The sequence below is a fragment of the Microtus oregoni genome, unplaced genomic scaffold (genome assembly GCF_018167655.1).
Source record: "Microtus oregoni isolate MIOR12 unplaced genomic scaffold, Mior012 000016F_ref0000370, whole genome shotgun sequence".
Lineage (NCBI taxonomy): Eukaryota > Metazoa > Chordata > Mammalia > Rodentia > Cricetidae > Microtus > Microtus oregoni.
The window spans coordinates 24,058,819-24,079,340 of record NW_024543075.1 but is presented as its reverse complement, the minus strand read 5'-3'; the positions used below and the strand labels follow the sequence as shown (position 1 = coordinate 24,079,340).

At 51.6% G+C, this 20,522-nt stretch overlaps 1 protein-coding gene across 2 annotated transcripts; it reads left to right on the top strand.

Annotated features, from left to right (window-relative positions):
• Nucleotides 1–353: 353 nt before the first annotated feature.
• On the top strand, nucleotides 354–19,325 carry Sdr42e2 (short chain dehydrogenase/reductase family 42E, member 2). Of its 2 annotated transcripts, XM_041667271.1 has the most exons (12): nucleotides 354–417; nucleotides 1,027–1,211; nucleotides 2,365–2,460; nucleotides 4,472–4,529; nucleotides 5,132–5,250; nucleotides 5,778–5,853; nucleotides 8,907–8,989; nucleotides 10,542–10,679; nucleotides 11,662–11,727; nucleotides 14,075–14,138; nucleotides 16,026–16,099; nucleotides 19,071–19,325. In XM_041667271.1, the coding sequence occupies exons 1-12, from the start codon at nucleotides 354–356 to the stop codon at nucleotides 19,323–19,325; spliced, it is 1,278 nt and encodes a 425-aa protein (XP_041523205.1). The 2 variants fall into 2 exon arrangements, with proteins under 2 accessions (XP_041523205.1, XP_041523204.1); XM_041667270.1 differs by having other exon boundaries at nucleotides 354–1,211.
• Nucleotides 19,326–20,522: the final 1,197 nt, after the last annotated feature.

Here is a 20,522-nt window from a genome sequence, read left to right as displayed (position 1 = left end):
AACACCACACCCAGTATGTGAGGCCCCCTAGGCATAACTGACTCTGCCTTCCTCTGGTATTTCATGGGGCCTGTGGGGAAATCAGGGGTGCTTAGTGTACATCTGAGTCATACAACATGCTTTTGAGCCTCAGTTTCCCCAGCTATGACGTCAAAGGACAGGCTGCCTTCTCCAACTCTCTAAGAAGCCAGCAGTCACATGGAGGTTCTTGGGGCTCTGAAAGAGTCTGGGGCTCAGAGAGAGCTATGAGGCTCCAGTTTTCCTGAAGTTTCACTTTGCTTTGGGATGACCTAGAATACTCTTCTGGTTTTTCCACAGGTGGACAGTCTCTAGGCTGCATGGCTTCATAGAGGATGAAGACCAACCCTGCCAGCTCCTCACTAGAAACCTGTCGAGTTGCAGGACAGGGAGAGAAGGGCTGCCCTGTCTGTCAGGCCTGTGGAGGGGCCTCTGGCCTGGGGTCTACTTCAGGGTCAGGATCAGGGTCAGGTTTTAGACCAGGACCTGGGGCTGTTCTGGGGCCTGGGCTGGGACCTGGAGCTGTTCCAGGACCTGGACCTGATCCTGGGACTGTTCCAGGGTCTAGGTCAGGATCTAAAGCTGTTTCTGTGACTGGTGCTACTTCAGGGCCTACTCTGGGACCCGCACTAGGAACAGAATCATTACCTGGACCAGGACCTAGGTCTGGACCCAGGCAAGGAGCTGAGACAGTACCTGGATCAGTACCTCAGTCAGGACCTGGGTCACTACCTCAGCCAGGAGCTAGGTCAGTATCTCAGCCAGTAACTGGGCCATTACCTCAGCCAGGAACCGGATCAGTACCTCAGTCAGGAGCTGCATCCGTACCTCAGCCAGGACCTGGGTCACTACCTCAGCCAGGAGCTGGGTCAGTACCTGAGCTAGTAAGTGCGTCAGTACCTAGTCAAGGAGCTGCACCATTACCTGGACTGGGGATAGGGCCTGGGACCAGACGAGGCTCTGGGACGAGTTCTAACCCCAGTGAATCAGTGGCAACCCCAGAACCAGCGCTGCAGCAGAAGACTGGGACCAAACCCACACAAGCCCCCAGACAGAAGGTTTTGGTGACTGGAGGAGGAGGCTACTTGGGGTTCAGCCTGGGCTCCAGCCTGGCCAAGAGAGGCACTTCTGTCGTCTTGCTTGATCTTCGCAGACCCCAGTGGCCGCTACCCCCAGGAACCGAGTTTGTCCAGGTACAGAGATGGGAATCACGGAGGGGCTGCTGCTGAAGGTGACAGTGCTGGCGGTGGTGGTGACGGTGGCAGAGCTCAGATGGACAAATACGGTGTGGACAGGCAGTGGGGTTTGAGATCTCGGGCTCTGGAGCCAGATTTAGCCCTCATTGTTTATTATTTTTAGAAAAACAAGTGTCCTAAAACTCACTCTATAGACCAGGCAGGCCTCGAACTCACAAAGATCCACCTGCCTCTGCCTCCCGAGTCCTGGGATTAGAGGTGTGCACCACCACCGCCTGGGTTTATTTTTAGATTTTGTTATCAGTGTGCGTGCGTGTGTGCATGCGTGTGTGTGTATTTGTGTGATGTGAGTGTGTAGGGAATAAGTGTGTGATGTGTGTGATGTGTGTGTGATTCATGTGTGATGTGCATGCGTGTGTTATGTACATGTGTGATATGTTTGTTTATATGAATGATGTGTGCGATGTATGTGTGAGCATATGTGTGATGCGTGCGGGGTGTGTGTGTGTGTGTGTGCACGTGATGTGTGTGAGAGTGCAGTAGTCATACATTTGCCAGAGGAAACCTTTCTGGAGTCCTTTCCCTCCCTCCACCATGGTGAGGCAGGCCTCTTCTGTCTCTGCTTCCATTGCCCACACTCCGGCCGGGCTAGCCTAGAGCTTCCATTGCGCACACTCCGGCCGGGCCAGCCTAGAGCTTCCAGGCACTTTTCTTGCCTCCAGCTCCCATTTCACCATAGGAGGGCTGGGATTGCAGATGCACCTCATCCAGCTTCCTGTGAATCTCGGGAGTCAAACTCGGGTCTTCTGGGTCCTCCGGGTCCTCCGGGTCCTCCGGATCTTCCGGCTTGCTGGAAAGCGCTCGCTGTCTCCTAGCCTCTTTGCTGCCCTCAGCTCCAGCTCTTGTAGATCAAGGCTGTAGTCACACCCCCTTGAGCTCCAGTCTTTACCCGCAGTAGAGACAGCGATCACATGTATTTTACAAGGGAGTCAGTAAGATAGTGCATATGGCACCCAGGCCAGCCCTGGACCCAAAAACAGAGGAATAGGGGCCGCAATTGCCGATGCTCTGTGGGGTTGATAAAGGCTGGTCCTCCGGGTGCTTGGCCTGGGTCACTGCCTTGGACCTGAGCCTCTTGCTTCTGTTTCAGGCCGATGTCCGAGATGAAGAAGCCCTGTACCAAGCCTTCCAGGGGGTGGACTGTGTTTTTCATGTGGCCTCCTACGGCATGTCTGGAGCTGAGAAGGTGAGACTCCCACACACGCCCAGAGCCGGGACAGAGTAGTGTTCAAGTCCTGCCCCACCCACCACACTCTGATGCCCAAGTATTTATTCCTCATTGTTCTTCGCCTCTTCAAAGACGCACTAGGAATCCATGACCTCAAACACCAGTTCTGGTACCTCCCACCTGGGTGACCCAGGGCAGGTCACCTCTCAGAGCTGTTCCTTCCTCGTCTGGAAAGGAAGAACGTCACTGCAATTTAGGTCACAAACTCTTTAGGGAACACTGTAGCAGTGTCTACAAAAATGCATTCCGCTTGACTCAAATTATACTTATTTATATTCTCATCGCATCGTTTTTAATAATAAAGCACCAACAATAATAATGCAGTGGTTCATTAGTTATGGAAATAGGCTAAAGCAGGTATATCATGAAACTGTGCAGCCGTACAAAAGACAGAAAAAACTCAGAAGTGTTGATAACCTGGCAGTCTCCAAAGCTCAAAATAGTGCTTGGGATCCCCTATTTACCTTTAAAAAAGTAGAGAAAAGAAAAGTTAAGATAACTCAACCAACTGCCTTTAATCCCAGCACTCAGGATGCAGAAGCAGGAATATCTCTGTGAGTTTGAGGCCAGCCTGGTCTAAATAACAAATTCTAGGACAGCCAGGGCTACAGAGAGAGATCCCCATCTCAAAAAAAGAAAAAGAAAGAAAGAAAGAAAGAAAGAAAGAAAGAAAGAAAGAAACAAACAAACAAAGACAAAGAAAGAAACAAAGAAAGAAAAAGAAAAAAGTGCCTTCTGCCAAGCTTGGTGACCTCAGTTTGACCCCCTGGACCCACACAGTGGAAGGAAAGAATTGACTCCCACAAGCTGTCCCCTGACCTCCACCTGTGTACCATGGCCCCCACACACATGGGCACACACATGCCCGTGCATAACAAACAAATAAAAACGTGATAAAAATTTTAAAGCTAGGCCAATGTTTATTAAATGCACATGGGCATATGATGATGTTAAATACAGGTTCTCTGTACAAACGTCCAGAGCCATTAACAGCAGCTCCCTCTGGAGAGGGCAGAGGAAGCCTTGGAATCAGGAATGAGAAGGAACTTTCATCTTCATTAGATAGATTTTTTTTAAGTTTTATGTGTATGAGCATTTTGCCTACTACATGCATGTGTGTGCATCACATGTGTACCTGGTGACTGAGGGAGTAAGAAGAGGACATCAGATCCCTTGGATCTGGACTTACAGACTCTTGTGAGCTGCCATGTGGGTGCTTGGAACAGAATCCAGGACTCTGGGAGAGCAGCCAGTGCTCTTGACCACTGGGCCATCTCCGCAGCCCCTGGACATACTTCTTACTTGGAATCATTTCTAACCTCATAGCTGTTTCCCCACTAAACAAAAAACTCCACAATAAGAATAAACATAGTTTCAACTGGGGATGTGGCTCAGTGGGTAGAATGCTTGCTCAAAAAGCACCCTGTCTTGGATTCCTCAGTACCCCCAAACCAGGCATGGTGACCCAGACTTATAATCCCTGCACTTGGGAGCTGGAAGCAGGAGGATCAGAAAGTTCAAGGTCATCCTTGTCTATATAGCATGTTTGGGGCCAGCCTGGATGACGTGAGATACATTGTCTCAAAGGAAAATAAATTAACGCAGTTTGAAAATACAGCCCTTCACATTTCCCAGTGGTATTGAGTGATGTCTGGATCAGTACTATTTGCTGGGTGCATGGCACGCAAGAACCTACGATTGCATACCCGTTCTTTGTTGACATTCCACTGCCCTTTCCGGGGCATGGCTGTGTCACTGCAGCTGTCTCGGCTAACAGACTTGGGGAGGCAGAAAATGAGCCAACGTGTTTGAGATCACTTATCTGTGCCAAACTCTATACCAGCCCCTGCCGCTTACACCCTTGCCACCTTCAGCAAGAACCCTGCTGACCCTGAGCCCACCCAGCCTGAGGCCTCAGCCACAGGGCAGACGGCAGCATGTGACTTCCCATTTCCCTCTTGTCTCTTAGCTACAGAAACGGCAGATAGAGTCTATAAATGTCGGAGGCACCAGACTAGTGATTAATGGTAGGCCCTCAGAGTGGAGTGTGACTGCAGTGTGATTCCTTCTCTTCTTTCTCCTGTCACTGGCCTGGCTCCGGGGTGGGAGCTGGAGGTGGGAGCAACAGAGGCAGGACCCCTCTGCCCTACCTAGACTGTACCAACCGAGGCCAGTGGGAGGCAGAGCCTCTTCTCAGGACCCTGTAGGGGCATCAGCTGTCTCAGCATGTCTGGGGACTCGGAACTAGGGGTTGAGGAAGGTCACTGAGACATCAGATAGAAAGTTCTGTTGGGCCATCCTTGACCTGCACCTTCTCCAGTTCTAGACCACCTTTTCTCCTTGTTCCAACAACTGAGCCTTCTCTTCTTGCCTGCCCCTGACGGTGTGGCTAGGGGGTCAAAGCCACACCAGAAGGAGGAATAAGAAGCCTTGGCCCCCACATCCCAAGTTGAGGATGGAGGCTTTCCCCATTCCAGGCAGCTCTGGATTCTGGGAGATCCCCAAAGCTATGGGGGGCATTAAGGCTGAGTAGAAATGGGTGGATTTGCCCACAGAGGCCTTGTCTGAGCCTGTCCTTAGCCAGCCCCTTGCTCACAGTCTGACTGTGGTGTATGTGTGTCTCCTGCAGTCTGTGTCCGCCGGCGGGTTCCAAGGCTCGTGTACACCAGCACAGTCAACGTGACATTTGGTGGGAAGCCCATAGAGCAGGGCAATGAGGACTCTGTTCCATACTTCCCCCTGGACAAGGTACCAATTTCTGGGAGGGGAGAGATGGGGCAGGGTGGCAGGCTTGGGAGTGACTGCCCAAAAAGCAAGTATGGATGGAGCCAGGTCCATCTTATAACTCAGGGTGGATCCCAGTAGGATGGACTCCCAAGCTGAGTGATACAAACTGTCTCCTATCCCAGCTTGTCTTGCCCTCGGAGGCTTTAAAATCAGATAGACCTGGCCTTGAGCCCCACCCAGCCTGACCCCTTTCACCTCTGTGATGGTGCGAGCTGTCATACACTCTGAGCCTGGTAACACCGTGGAGGGGGTTTGTAGAGAGCAGGAAATGAGATTGTGTGCAAAGATGTCACAGGAACACTGAAGGATGACCTATGACTAGATCATCCAACCTATATCTGATATCGGTGTCACGGGGCAGATGTCACAGACTGCCCCCCTGAGTCAGGACTATGCAGCCGTGGGGTAGACCAAGCCCACATGGACCAGCACTGCCATCAACATGACTGAGCTCATCTGGTGACTGTGTTCTCCTTGTCCCTTGGCAGCACATGGACCACTACTCTCGAACCAAAGCCATTGCTGACCAGCTGACTCTCATGGCCAATGGGACACCTCTCCTAGGTGAGTACCGTGGGGCCTGCTTATAACAAGAATGCCTGGCCACTGCCGCCCCTCTGCATTGTGTGTGAGTCATCCCCACACGGCCTGGGCCTTTGTTCTTTGATGTGTTCTGAGCACCAGCGTACGTCTCCCCCACCCAGGACACAGCCTGGACAGTCAGATTCCTGCCTGCAGTCTGGAGAGGAAAAGATCTGGACAGCCTGACACTTGCTCTCTTTGCTGTCTTATGGGAATGGATTTATTTTGGCAGTCTTCTTTAGCATTAGGAATATGTAAGGAGCTTTGGAAGGGACCATGCAAGTGAGAGACTTCTGTACTTAGTCTTCAATAGCTTCCCAGAAAAACCTACCTCAGCTGCCTCCCTACATCCTCTCCTCTAGCTTATAGAGAACAATAGTAAAATAGGAACTGTCCACACATATGTGGCCTTATTTTGCATGCCAACTTCATATGCAAAGGTTCATTCGGTCCATATCATTCCTGAATGGAGTGTGGGTTTTAGGTGTCCCTGGTCTTCCACACAGGAGCCAAACCCATTCAGACAATTTGCTTGCCAGAAATCATGGTTTCTCCTTATTGTCAAAATTATCTATCTAAGCCAGGTGTGGCGACACACACATCCTAGCATTGGGGAGGCAGAGGCAGGCAGATCTTGAGTACAAGGCCAGCTTTGTCTACATAGTGAGTTCCAGGCCAGCCAGGACCACATAGATAGACTCTGTCTCAAGAAAGAAAGAAAGAAAGAAAGAAAGAAAGAAAGAAAGAAAGAGAAAGAAAGAAGAAAGAGAGAAAGTGAGAAAGAGAGAAAGTGAAGAGAGAGAGAGAGAGAGACCAGCCAGGTCTACATCAAGAGACCTGTCTTCAAAAAGGAAGGAAGGAAGGAAGGAAGGAAGGAAGGAAGGAAGGAAAAATAAAAAAAGAAAGGAAGAGAAGGAGAAATTTATCTGCCTGGGTCTGGGTCTGGTAGCAAAGTCCTCACATACTAGCTACTCAGGAGGTTGAGGCAGGAAGATTACAAATTTAAGGCTTGCCTGGGCTACAGAGTGAGTTCAAAGCCAACCTGGGCTATATAGCAAGACCCTGCCTTAAAAAAAAAAAGTAAAAATAAATAAATAAATGAGTGGGTGAGTAAAGAAATAAAATTAAATTAAATTAAAAGGCCAGGATGTAGCTCAGAGGTATGGAGCCTGCTTAGCATGAAGCCCCGTGTTCAGCCCTTCTAGTAGCACTGAAGAAGACAAGCAAACGTGGGAACCAATGGGATTTGGGGAATGAGAGAGGCTTGAAATTGCAGTCTCCAGTTTACACATAAGGAAACAGAGACGGGTAGCTGGCTTTGCCCAAAGTCACACAGCACTGAGCAGTAGAGTTAGAATCAAAGCCCAGGGGAGTCTTAGCCCCGAAATCTAGGCCTTCCCCACTGTGCTACTCCAGAGGCAGCCAACCAGGTCCCTGTCTGAGGACTCCTTTCCCTACAGTACCCCTGCTCTCACTGCTTAGTCTCTCAGCCCTTGACCCCTGGCCCTGGTGGGCACAGCCGCTGTGTTCCCCCAGAGTTTGATCTGATGCAGGTGAATTCCCTTCTCTGCCAGGGCACAGCCCTCTTCACCTACTGCCAGGCCAGACACCTAATCCCCTGGCTGGGGGTTATTTAGAAGCACATCCCCACCTTTCAATGCTCCGAAGAGTCATGGATACCCTAGGCCTGCCCATCTCTGACGTGGCTACTCAGTGTCCCATTGGCCACCATTGACTGCAACTTGACCTCCCTCCACCGTGCCCCTAGGGACCTAGAGTTTAAACTTAGCTATAGGCCACAGAAAAACTCAGCTGACACCCGCCTTCCAGGAGGCTGACCATGGTGACCAGCGATGATTGCAGTAGCCTGAGATCCAGGCTAGTCTGAGACAGCCCTCACTTGAGCCGGGTGCCAGAGTCCTAATATGTAGGTCACGGTGCCTTGTCAGGTGCTGTGTCCTCTCACACCAGCAACTTCCGCAGTGGTTTAGAACAGTCTCTTACGATCTAAAAGCCAGAGCCTGGGAGCCTGGTGTTAACTGGTATTAGCAGACAGAACTCTCTCTGAAGGCTCTGGAGAAGGGGCCCTCTGTCTCCTCCAGCTTCAGGTGGCCCCAGGTGGCCCTTGGCTCATGACTGTAAAACTCCAACCCTTGCTTCTACCTCCATGTGGCTTCTTTCTCCGTTGTTGGTCTCTCTCAGACACTTGTAATTGGATTAGACCCAGCTGAAAATCTCCGGTGCCATCAGCTCACCAATATCCGTAATTACGAGCTTGAAGGCCCTTTTCCAAGCAGCCACATTGGCAGGTTCTAGAATGCAAACGTGACGTTTGGAGACCACCCTATCATCTGTGACTCTGGACTTCATTGTAACGGGAGGGGTGTTTCGTAGAGATGGAAGTCTCTGGGCTTGGCTTGTTCATGGGGAAAGGGAACATACTGCAGAGGTACCTGGAAGACAGATTTGCAGAAAAACAGCCACCTGGTTTAGGAAACACAGGCCATGAATAGTTCAAGGGCCCTGGCTGGCAGGAGCTTGTGGTCAGTGCCCTCAGTGTTTGTGGTCCTAATTCTGATGATGCTGAGAGTCACTTCCAGGTGAGAACATCTAAGGACACCATGTATAACCACCTCTATGGTGGGAGGGGGATCCCCAAAGAAATTGGGGTGCTAGCAGCACAGAGTACTATACGGGACTTTCCATGCCAGATGAGGAGCAGGAGTGTGGTGGACCTTGAGCTCCCATCCCCGCGTGCTGTGGACTCCCGAGCTTCCATGTGCCACTCTTCTGCAGGCCCCCGACCACCCTGCCACTCTTCTGCAGGCCCCCGACCACCCTGCCACTCTTCTGCAGGCCCCCGACCACCCTGCCACTCTTCTGCAGGCCCCCGACCACCCTGCCACTCTTCTGCAGGCCCCCGACCACCCTGCCACTCTTCTGCAGGCCCCCGACCACCCTGCCACTCTTCTGCAGGCCCCCGACCACCCTGCCACTCTTCTGCAGGCCCCCGACCACCCTTTCTTGTGTCCTAGGAGGAGGCACCCTGCGCACCTGTGTGCTCCGCCCCCCAGGGATCTATGGCCCTGAAGAACAGAGACACCTACCCCGGGTGGCGGTACGTCCTCCCAGCCTTCCAAGGACCAGAGGCAGAAGGAGTCAGGTTGATGTGTTGTGCATGCTGATTGGACCATGGTCCCTGTCTAGGGGCAGTGTCCCAGCCAGAGACTCTCTATGCTGGGAGGCCACCCCGACACCTCCCAGTTCATCGTCCTCAGACCTACGAGGGTCAAAGCTCTCAGTGTGCCATCCAGGCCTCTGTTCAAGACAGGGAGAAAGAGAGCTATGACCCCAGAGAGACCCCAAGGTACCCCAAGGCAGCAGTTTATACCAGGCTGCCAGTGAAGGTTCTTCATGCCAGAAAACTCTAGAAAAATCCGGGTACTGAGAAATCCAGCTGCCAGGGGCTCTAGGCCCCAGTGTCCTCACAGCCTGGTCAGGGGGACAGATCACTAAGTAGAGAGAAAGATGCAAGAAAAAATGGGCCCGACAGGGAAGACCCCGGGAGGACTTCCTGAAGGGAGGGATGCCTGGAGTGTCTGGAAGGAGAAAAAGGGGTTTCCTGATGAGCTGTGGTGATTAGAGAAAGCAGATGCCAAGTGAATGAGCCACTTGAGGTGGACCAAATGTGAGCAGGTCACAGTGCAGCAGATCTAAGCTGGAGCTATTGAGAGTACAAGGCCATGGGGCACCGCGGGAGGTCATCTGGGGAGAGCCGCTTCAAATAGCCCTTTGTCGCCTTCGTAAATGATACTGCTAAACCACAGTGGCTCTTCCCCCACTTCAACACTTAATTGAACTACTACTGTGCTTAGTACTGTTCAGAGCAGCAAACAAAGCAGACAGTCCCTGCCTCTGTGTGGCCTCTGTTCTCACACCAGGAAAGAGATTAAAATAGACTCACGTGCTGAATTATAAAAAGTGTTGGAAGGTGCCAGGCACAAAAGGAGAAAAGAAAAGGTGGGTGGGGTAAGGGGCTTGGGCTCCCAGGGAAGTTGGGTAAATCTCTTGGAGAAGGCCAGGTTTTTAAGCCTCCAGAGGGGGAAGGAGCCAAGCATGTCAAGCAGGCTTTTGGAGGAAGAGCCGCCAGACAGGGGGCAACTCTCCAAAAGCCCCAAGATTGTCCAGGAGTGCCCAGACAACCTTGGGGTCACAGCGGCACAAGCCGGAGAGGAGGGGAAGCTGTGGAGTAGCTGGGCCAGGTCTAGAAGGGCTGTGGGGCAGGTGGTGTCAACATTTCTGTGTTCATCATCACAGCCCATGTGACTCTGTAGGCACCGGAACAGGGCCAGGTATGGCTGGGTAGGTGGACCTGCTGTGGTTCCCAAGGTGAGAGAGGGGCGTGGCCCTGGGGGAGGAAAGCAGTCGAATTCTGAAGAGATGTGATAGTCGGGGCAACTGGGTTTGCAAATGTTTTGAGGGTGAGGCGTGAGAGAAGTTAGGAAGATCAAAGGTGGCCCAAGGTCATCTGTGAGACAAGCAAGCAGAGATGTCCAGAGGACTTGGGACATGGAGCTGGAGTCTAGCCCGTTGCTGATTGGAAGCTGGGAGCGTGTAGATAGAGTGTAAAGCACCCCGGTGAGCCTGCATTGTCCTCTCCCCTGCACCAGAGCCACATCAAGAAGAGACTTTTTATGTTCCGGTTTGGGGATCGCAGGACACGCATGAACTGGGTTCACGTGCAGAATCTGGTGCAGGCGCACATGCTGGCCGCTGAGGCCCTCACCATGGCTAAGGGCTACGTGGCTGTGAGTATCCTCCGACATCCCGGCCCCCACCCCTACTCCCCCCACCCCCACAGGCTGCAAGCAAGGAGAATCAGACCTCAGGAGTCCCAGGGTCACTGGGTTGGGCAGAAGCTTCAGAGAGGGTAATTAGCTCTTCACAGTGACCCGGTGACATCACAGCTTCAGATGAAAGTGTGTCACGATAATTCTCATCTTGCTGAAGAAACTGAAGTACAATGACATTGAGTTCATCAGAGTCACACAGCTTGTCAGTGTGGTGGACCTGTTACCAAACTTGAGTCCTCCACAATCTGTACCCTAAGAAGCTAAGTTCAATCACTCCGTTAGAAGCCAATTACGAGAGTCAAATTAGGCTGGGCAGTGGTGGTGCATGCCTTTAATCCCAGCTCTCAGGAGGCAAAGGCAGGTGGATCTCTGTGAGTTTGAAGCCAGCCTGCCTCCAGGACCAGGCCATGTAGAGAAACCCTGTCTTGAAAACATACAAAAGTCAAGTTAATAGTAAAAATGAAAAGAGGGACAAAAGGCCTCAGTCCATCTTGGAATCCTAAAGTGAAATTAAACTTTAATAGGGTTCCAAGAATGCGCACATCTTGGCAGTCCCGGTCAAGGAAGGTATGGTCCTGTCCACCACCGATTCATCCCCAAGCGGTCTTGGCTCTCATCCTGTAAGCTGTGGAGATAAGCACCCCTATGGCTGCAGCCCTTTGGTTTTTCCAGAGTGAGATTCCTGTAGAAATCCCCGTTTTTCCGGGGGTCTGTTGTTTCAATAGTCTGATGGTCAGATTGACAGACAACTGGCCCAGTGTCCGCATCTCTCTAGAGGTTCGTCATTTCTGCCAGGCCAGTCACAGCCCTTACTAAGGTGTACCTAGGTGTCTCCAGAACTGCTCAAGAGAACAAGAGGGCTGCGGCAACAGCTGAGAGTCAGGAGTCAGGCTGTGGGCAGGCATCTGACTGCACCCTTCTCTCCTGTCACCCTCAGAGCGGGCAGGCATACTACATCAACGACGGGGAGAGCGTCAACCTCTTTGAGTGGATGGCCCCACTGGTGAGTGTTCTAGTCCCCTAGCTCAGAGCGAGTCTCTAAAATCCCATCTTCTGTCCTTGCTTCCTTTCCTACCACCAAACCCATCTCTGAAAATCGTGTCCTCTCTCAACAACCTACAGTCTCCTTAGGACCAGGCCTATGTGGTAAGGGAGCACAGAACCCGGGTCTAATGGTGGAGGGGCTATCTTGTACGGCTGTGCCAATGGCAGTTCCGGTTTGTTCCACTCAAAGAGCACTTCCAGGGGCTGGAAAGACAGCTCAAGTGACTGTGAGCACTGGCTGCCCTTCCAGAGGACCTGGGTTCAAGTCCCAGCACCCACATGGCAGCTTACAACTGTCTGTAACTCCAGTTCCAGAGGATCTGATGCCCTCTTCCGGCATACAGAAGCACCAGTTGTACACACAAGCAAAACACTCATACGTGTTAAAAAAAAATTTAATTTTCTAAATTAAAAGGCACTTTTAAAGCCGGGCGATGGTGGGGAGCACTCGGGAGGCAGAGGCAGGTGGAGCTCTGTGAGTTCGAGACCAGTCTGGTCTACAGAGCTAGTTACAGGACAGGCTCCGACGCCACAGAGAAACCCTGTCTCGAAAAACAACAACAACAAAAAAAAAAAGGCACTTTTATTGAGATGTAACTTACAAGCTATGCAGTTGACCCTATGGAAAGGATACAATTCAGTATGGTTTTCCTTTTTACACCATATTCAGAGTTATACAACCGTCACTCTAATGAACTTTAAAGCAGGTCTTCGTCTTCAAATAAGCCAAACAAGCCTGTACCTGTTAGTAACTTGACCTCGTGTACCCCACCCCACCTCTACCCCGCCCACCCCACCCCAGACAACCAGGAGTCTTCCTCTGCTGTCATTTGCCCCTCGTGACGATTTTATATGAATGGACTCATAGGATAAGTGGCCTTTTGTATTGGCTTCTTCCCTCTTAGTTCTCAAGGTTGATCTGTGTTGTGGCATCTATCAGGTCAAAGCTTCGTTCCTTTTCTTTAATGTATGTGTGTATGTGCACACCTGTGTACACGAGTGCACACGTATGTGAGGACACAGGCTTGTGGAAGTCAGAGGACAACCCTGGATGCTGTTCCTCCAGCACTGTTTACCTGGTTTTTGAGACAGGGTCTCCCACTACCTAGAACTCACCAAGTAGGCTAGGCTGACTGGCCAGTGAGCCCCGCTGCAGGGATTATGTGATTGTGTGCTTGCATGAAGTCTCTGGGCTAACCGGTTACTCCAGGTTTAACTTTCAATTGAAGAACTGCCGGACTCTTTTCCAGAGATGTGGGATTCCTGTCTTCCCAGCAGTGGGGGAGTGCTCCAGCCTGCCAGCCTTTGTTGGTGTGGCTTTGACCTGAAGAGGTTTTACGCAGGTGGGCAGGTCCACTCATCCCCTGCCAGCCTGTTTCTTCCTGAGTCTCCCTCTGCCTTCCACCCACTCGCTGGGTTTTATCTATTTTTCTTTAATAATGCAGTCAATTCTGGAAGAAAAAAAAGCAAATTCGGGGCTGGAGAGATGGCTCAGCAGTTAAGAGCACTGGCTGTCCTTCCAAAGGACCTAGGTTCACTTCCCAGCATCCACATAGTAGCTCACAACTGTCTGTAACTCCAGTTTCAGGGGACCCAACACACTCACACAGATATACATGCAGGCAAACACCAATGCACATAAAAGTAAATAAATTATTTTAAAATATCAGATTCTACTTAAGGGCTTGGGACCATGTTCAGGTAGGGGTGGATATAGTAAAAATTAAATGATGTGAAATATTCTAAGTTTTAAAAAAACAACCTGCCCTAGAGGCTGGCAAGAGATGGTTTCGCAGGTAAGCCCACAGCCTGAGTTCAATCCCCAGAACCCACATGGTGAAAGAAGAGAACCGATTGTAGCAAGCTGTCCTCTGACCTCCAAAACACACACACCACACGCACGCACACACACGCTCGCACGCATGCATGAACACATGCACACACGCGCACAACACGCTCACATGCATGCACACACTCACGCATACGCACACACACACGTGCGCACATGCATGGAAAGAAAAAGATTTGCCTTATGTTCTCAACTAGAGTTATCCTGACCAAGGAGTGGATCTCACTTCGAGACTGGTATGCAAAATGATTATCACCATCATGTCAGGCACTGTGTGAATACCTTTGATTCCAGCACCCAGGAGATAGAGGCAGGCAGATCTCTGTGATTTGAGGCCAGCCTGGTCTATAGAGAGACCCTGTCTCAAAAAATAAGACTGGTGTGTACTTGGGGGTCCGTCTGTGCTGGTGGGGTCCCTGCACAACCCGTTCTCACCTCAGACCATGTTCCCTTGCAGTTTGAGAAGCTGGGGTACAGTCAGCCCTGGATCCAGGTACCAACTTCCTGCGTTTATCTGACAGGTAAGGGACAGCATGGTGTGCCAGGTATACACACAATATGTGTGTCTTACATTATCGGAAACCCAGGGCCTGGACTATCATGAGGCCAGGAAACACACAGGGGGTGAAGGTAATGGAATTTAATAGGTTGTACAGGTGTGCCCAGCCTGGCCCAGCACTCACAGAAGCAGGTTGTGCCCATCTGCTCACCATTGGCCCGCCTGCAAGGCTGGGAGGATTGTGACTACTGGAAAAGAAGAGGCTGGGGTTCTGAGACCTGTCTGAAGTGGTGTGGAGAGGGGAGGGGCAGCTTTGACCCCGAGACCTGTGCTGGAAGGCGTGATGCCTGGCAAGGCAGAAGAGGCTCCCCCTCTTCCAAGGTCACGCTGATGCCAGGGCTTCTTGGGGTGTGTGGAGACTTGGACTTGGATTCTCCCCCTCTCCGTGCAGGTCAGTATCTGCTCCCACTCCCTGGTCCCATCACACCAAGACAGTGTGTCCTGCTGCTGCCCTCTGCTGGCCTCCTTCCAGCAAGAATGCAAGTAGGCCTGAGGCTTGGGGCGAGCCGCCCAAGGGAACAGGTGGCCCTCAAGTCACAGAGGGCTGTGCTCCTGCCACTTCAGAGCTGGACCTGTTCTTTTAAATGCATTTGGGAGTGTTTGTTATTGAAATCATAGACTTGCAAACTCATGACCCAGGTGGGTGACTCCTGCACAGCACTGCCATGATTGACAGGCCTTACCTGTGGCCCAGGGGATGGCAGTTTGGGAGGATTGTATACAAATACGCAGTTCTCTGTAAACTGGCTGCAGCTTGGTGCGTCTTCACACCGCTGTACACTAGAACCACCCAGACATGTCAAACTCGCCAATGCTCAGCCACACCTCAAAGAAATGATGTCAGAAGGGGTAGCAGGGATGCAGCAGTGTTTTTTAGGGTGAGAAGCAACTCCTCCCCCCCCCCCCCCCAAGTCAGTATATCAAAATAGGAGAGAGAGCCAGGTGATGGTGGCACATGCCTTTAATCCCAGCACTCGGGAGGCAGAGGCAGGCAGATCCCTGTGAGTTTGGGGCCAGCCTGGTCTACAAGAGCTAGTTCCAGGACAGGCTCCAAAGCTACAGAGAAACCTGGTCTCGAAAAAAAAAAATCAAAATAGGAGAGAGATGCCAGGCGGTGGTGACATGCACCCTTTTTCTCAGCACTTGGGAGGCAGAGGCAGGCGGATCTCTGTGAGTTAGAGACTAGCCCGGTCTACTGGGCTAGTTCCAGGACACCCATGACTGCAAAAAGAAAAAGAAAAAAACCTGTTTGGAAAAAAAAAATAGGAGAAAGAGTCAGGTGTGGTGGCACACCTATGATTCCAGCATGTGGGATGCTGAGACAGGAGGATCATGAGTTCAAGACGAGCTTGAGCTTCGTAGAGGGTCCTATGCCAGTCTGGTCTACATATAAGATCCTGCCTCAAAAGAGAGGCTTGAAGACCAGCAAGATGGTTCGGTGGGTAAAGGTGCTACCACCAAGCCTGACACCTCGCCCACCCCTCCCCAAGTCCAATCCTTGAGACCCACATGGTAGAAGGGAAGACTCAGCCCCAAGTTGTCCTGCATCTTCCACACATGCACCGTGGCATATATGCACCTACCCGTATAAACACATATACAGAGTAAGTAAATGAAACGTAATTTGAAAGAGGTTGCGAGAGTAAAAACACCTTCGCATCTTCTCAGATTCGTTTGTACTCTTCGGTCCTTCAGTATTACTCGGTGCCAACTTATTGTGACAGGCCCTCAAGGAAGGGCTGCTGACCTAAAGGAATCTGGTGGCCTTTGTAAAGGGACCCCCTAGCAAAGCAAACAGTGTCCCCAACGGGTGTGTCCTGAGAGTCCCTCTCTCCTGACCTCTCCACAGCTGCAGTGATGGAGTACCTGCACCTGGCCCTGAGGCCCATCTGCACCATCCCCCCACTGCTTACCCGCAGTGAGGTAAGTGTCGGGGAGCCCCAACCCTGAACCTTCCCCTCCCTTCTACATAGCCACTGCTGCAGGACACCTGTGGACAGGATACTTCTCTGAGGTCTCAGAACCTTCCACGTGGGCCAGAGCTACAGCCTGTCCCTTTACAATGCTCCCTACCAAGTGAGGTTTTGTGTTGTAGATTAAAAACTGGACCACTCCAAGCAAGCTTCATAGCTGTTATTCCAATCATAGGTGGTTTGTTTTCTATCCAGATCTGAGGCTCCCAAAGGCAGGCTCCATAGCGGGCAATTTTTGGAGCCCCCCACTCTGAATAGACACATGTGCACACTCACAAAATCCCCAGCGGCTCTAGGTGCGTCATTCACGCTTACTTAACAGTAAGTATGTATCAAGTGTCTTCTACGTACAGAACATTAATACTGTTCCCGAAGTTATGATGCATAGTTGATTGGGGGGTTGCTGTTTGAGACAGGATCTCACTATGTAGTTTTGACTGTCCTGGAACTCACTCTGTAGACCAGGCTGGCCTCGAACCCCCAGAGCTCCGCCTGCCTCTGCCTCCCCAGCACTGGGATGGCATGTGTGCACCATCACACCCAGCCAATGCACAATTTCACATTTGCTTAGCACATATCATTCAAAAAGAGGCTGGAGAGATGGCTCATCAGTTTGGAGCGCTCACTGCTCTTCAGAGGAGCCAAGTTAGATTCCCACCCCCCACACGCTGGCTCACAACCACCATAGCTCCAGCCCGAGGGATCTGACACCCTCTTTTGGCATGTGTGTGGTGCACAAACATGCATGCAAACAAGGCATTTAATACATATTAAAAAAACAAATATTAAAAACTCTTTTCCAAAGAGGATGTCTTAAGTAGACTGTAACCAGACAGCAGGGGGTGTTTAGGAGCTCTCTCATCTGACTGCGCCTAGTGCTATATTAGGAAGGGCACAGAGCTGAGGTTCTCCGCTTTGTTTTGGGAAACTGGGCACTAGAGAACCCAGTGGCCTATCCAAGATCACACCACATTGGAACTGACGCCGGGATTTCAAGTTCAGTGCTCTTCAGGCTGAAGGGAAGTGGGAGGGTGGGGAATGTTCCAGAGAAGCCGCTGCCTACCATTGTTCCTTCGAGCACCCAGATTGATGGACGATAATGACAGTCCTCTAGGAGCATTTGATAGTCCCTGCTGCTGAAAATTATTGCCCTGCCCACGAACAGAGGAGAAAATTAGATCCATAGCGAAGTTGCCTACCCAGGATCGCTCACTCACAAGGCACTGATGGGATGCGAACCCAGACCTAAGGCTCCACCGCCAACTTGGAGAACACATTGGGAACAAAGGGCACAGCAGCTGCCAGGAGTGCTGCAGGCAAGTGAGCCACCTTTCCTCTGGTTGGCGGCTCCAGGGCTTAGCATTGCCCTCTGCTGGTCAGTCTGGGAGACAACAATTAGCGCTCTAGCTTGTTTTGTTTTGTTTTGTTTTGTTTTTTGAGACAGTGTAGCTCTGAAGCCTGTCCTGGAACTAGCTCTTGTAGACCAGGCTGGCCTAGAACTCACAAAGATCCGCCTGTCTCTGCCTCCCGAGTGCTGGGATTAAAGGCGTGCGCCGCCGCCACCACCCGGCAGTTCTCTAGCTTTTAAGGAAGATGTTTCAGAAACCGGGCAGCTCAACAAGGTGGTGAGAGCGGAGGAATTTCCCAGCATGCAGGAGAGGCACCATCACCCTGAGGTCACTGTTAAGCCTGACCTCTGAGAACACTGTGCCAGGACCTGCTAGCGTAGCTCAGCGGCTAGGTCTCCATGCAAGCGGTTAGTTTACGATATTTACTAACCTGCATTCCTCCCAGCCCTGCAGGTTCTATCTGGGGCAAGAAGTGGTCTCTCTGCTTCCCTCATTGGGGTCCCTGAGCTAGCGCTTGACTCCAAGGGCCTGTCTGTGCCACAGGAGAACCACGTAGCCAATGTCCGCTAGAGAAGAATAAAGCCAGGTGGGAGGGCATCTCCAGGCCCCAGTGTAACAAAGAATATGGCCTAGGAAGTGACTCTTCTATGTGGCCCTATGCAAGTCACTTTACCTCTGGTCTTCAATTTCCAATTATGCAAAGAGGAAATAGTGTCGTCTCAGAGGACAAAAGTATATAAAGGGCCTACACCAAGCACAGTGGGAGTTCCATAATCGATAGCTGTCATTTATTACCCTAGAAGCAGGCCAGCTGGAAGCGGGGGAAATGCAGCCTCAGATGTAGAGAGGAATCACTGTGCGTAACTGAATTCCTCTATTAGGGACACTTAGTTAAGCAGCTAGGAGGGCTAGAAGGATGCTCTGGAGGCCCTACCGGCAACAATTGGTATTGGGCTGGCAACAGGAAGCCAGCATCCTTTCTTGGAGGTGTTCTGGAGAACCGCACCCTACTGCAGGCAGGAGGCCTTAGGCCTCTCCTGGTTCAAGAATGCATCTAGGGCTGGATGGCTCATGGGCTGGAGAGATGGCTCAGAGGTTAAGAGCATTGCCTGCTCTTCCAAAGGTCCTGAGTTCAATTCCCAGCAACCACATGGTGGCTCACAACCATCTGTAATGGGGTCTGGTGCCCTCTTCTGGCCTTTGAGCATAGACACAGACAGAATATTGTATACATAATAAATAAATAAATATTAAAAAAAAAAAGAATGCAGGTCCAGAACGGCGCAGAAACAGGTATTAAACAGGATGAGAATTTAGATGAGATGCAGAAAGGGCATCCAGGAGGCGGCACCCTCCAGGAAAAATGATCTTAAAAAGGATGGTGTCCCCACCACACTCCGCCCCGGGAAGGCATCTCAGGAACGAGATGCAGCGACCAGTCTTTTTAAATCCCAGTGTTGACCAAGAAACAAGCTGCTCTCCCTCATACATTTGGTCCACAAGGCACAGGATGTTCTCCTCCCCCCGCCCCACCCCACTAGCCCGGCCTCCTCGGCTCCGCCTTTCCCACAGGTGCTCAGTGTGGCCGTGACGCACACCTTCCAGATTGCCAAGGCCCGCGCTCAGCTTGGCTACGCGCCAGACAAGTTCAGCTTCGCCGACGCAGTGGAGCGATATGTGCAGGCCACGACCCCGCAGCGCCGTGGCTTCACCGTGCTGACGCTCCTGCGGCTGCTGCTCCTGCTGCTGCTGCTGCTCAGCCTGCTGGGCCTTGCCCTGTACTTCCTAGGGCTGCAGCCTTTGCAAGGTGCAGTGCAGCTCCTCTGACCCCGCCCCCTAATCCCCGGTCACGCCCACGCAGGGCTCTCTGAGTTTGTACCTGGCTTTGACCTCCTGATTCATTCACGCCCCTGATTCTTGACCCCGCCTCTATACCTGGTCACGCCCCTGCTCCTCCCTCTATAGGCTTGTATTCGTCCTCCACTCACTTTCTCTACCCCGCTCCCTGAATCTCAGCCACGTTTCCTCGCCCTCGGCTTCCTGACAGCGTTTTACACTTCTCCGAGGCCAGGTGAGGCCGTTAATGAGGTCCCAGCCTCCCAGCCAGCGTCTTCTTCCCAGTCATTTCCAGACTCCTAACAAATCCAGCCTTCTCCTCCCTATTCCTCCTGGTTCTTTCTGCTCTGGTTTCGCCCTTCCTGCCTCCACCTGTCCGCTGAAGCTCCAACAAGCTTGCTTATTTAGGGACAGGTCCTCTTGCTCGGTCCCCTTCCAGCCCCCCCCCCCCCCCCCCCGTTGTCTAAGTGGATGAGTTCTGGTTGGTGGAGTCGGGAACTGGACCAGGCTTCTGCTGTTTCTGGGGACGGTGGGGCCTCCTCCCTGCTATGGCTTCTTTGAGTTTGTCCGATCTTGACAAAGATCTGTGTTGATTAGCTGGGGAAGTATACCCAGCCCAACTTGGTATCTTTGGGTTCTCAGTTAACTCAGCACAGTAAAAAGGTTTTTGTACCAGAAGGGGCAAGAAAAAAAAAACTTTGCAAAAGAAAATTGAATGTCTCATAAAAGTACCCATAAAATAGACAAGAGTTTGACTGATTGTATTTTATGATTTAGTTTGTGTGTACTTGTGTGTGGAATCAGAGGATGCCGTCCCTGAAGCTGTCTACCTTATTTTTGCAGAAAGCATCTCTCTCACTGATTTGGAGCTTGGAGTGGCGAGGCTGGCCAAGAAGCCCTAGGGATCCACCCTGTCTCTTCTTTCCCAGCCCTGGGATTGCAAGCATATGCCACCACACCCAGCCTTTTATGTGGGTGCAGGAAGTCAAAACACCCCCACTCCCCACCCCCCTCTGCCCTTCCTCCCCCATCACTCCTCTGTCCCTGTTCAAAACAGGGCAGGCCTCCAAGGGGCTCCAACAAAGCGTGGCACTCCAAGTTGAGGCGAGACCAAGCTCCTCCCCATGCAGGTTGAGGCAAGCCAGCATGAGGAATAGGTTCTCAATCATTTGTATTTTTTTAATATTT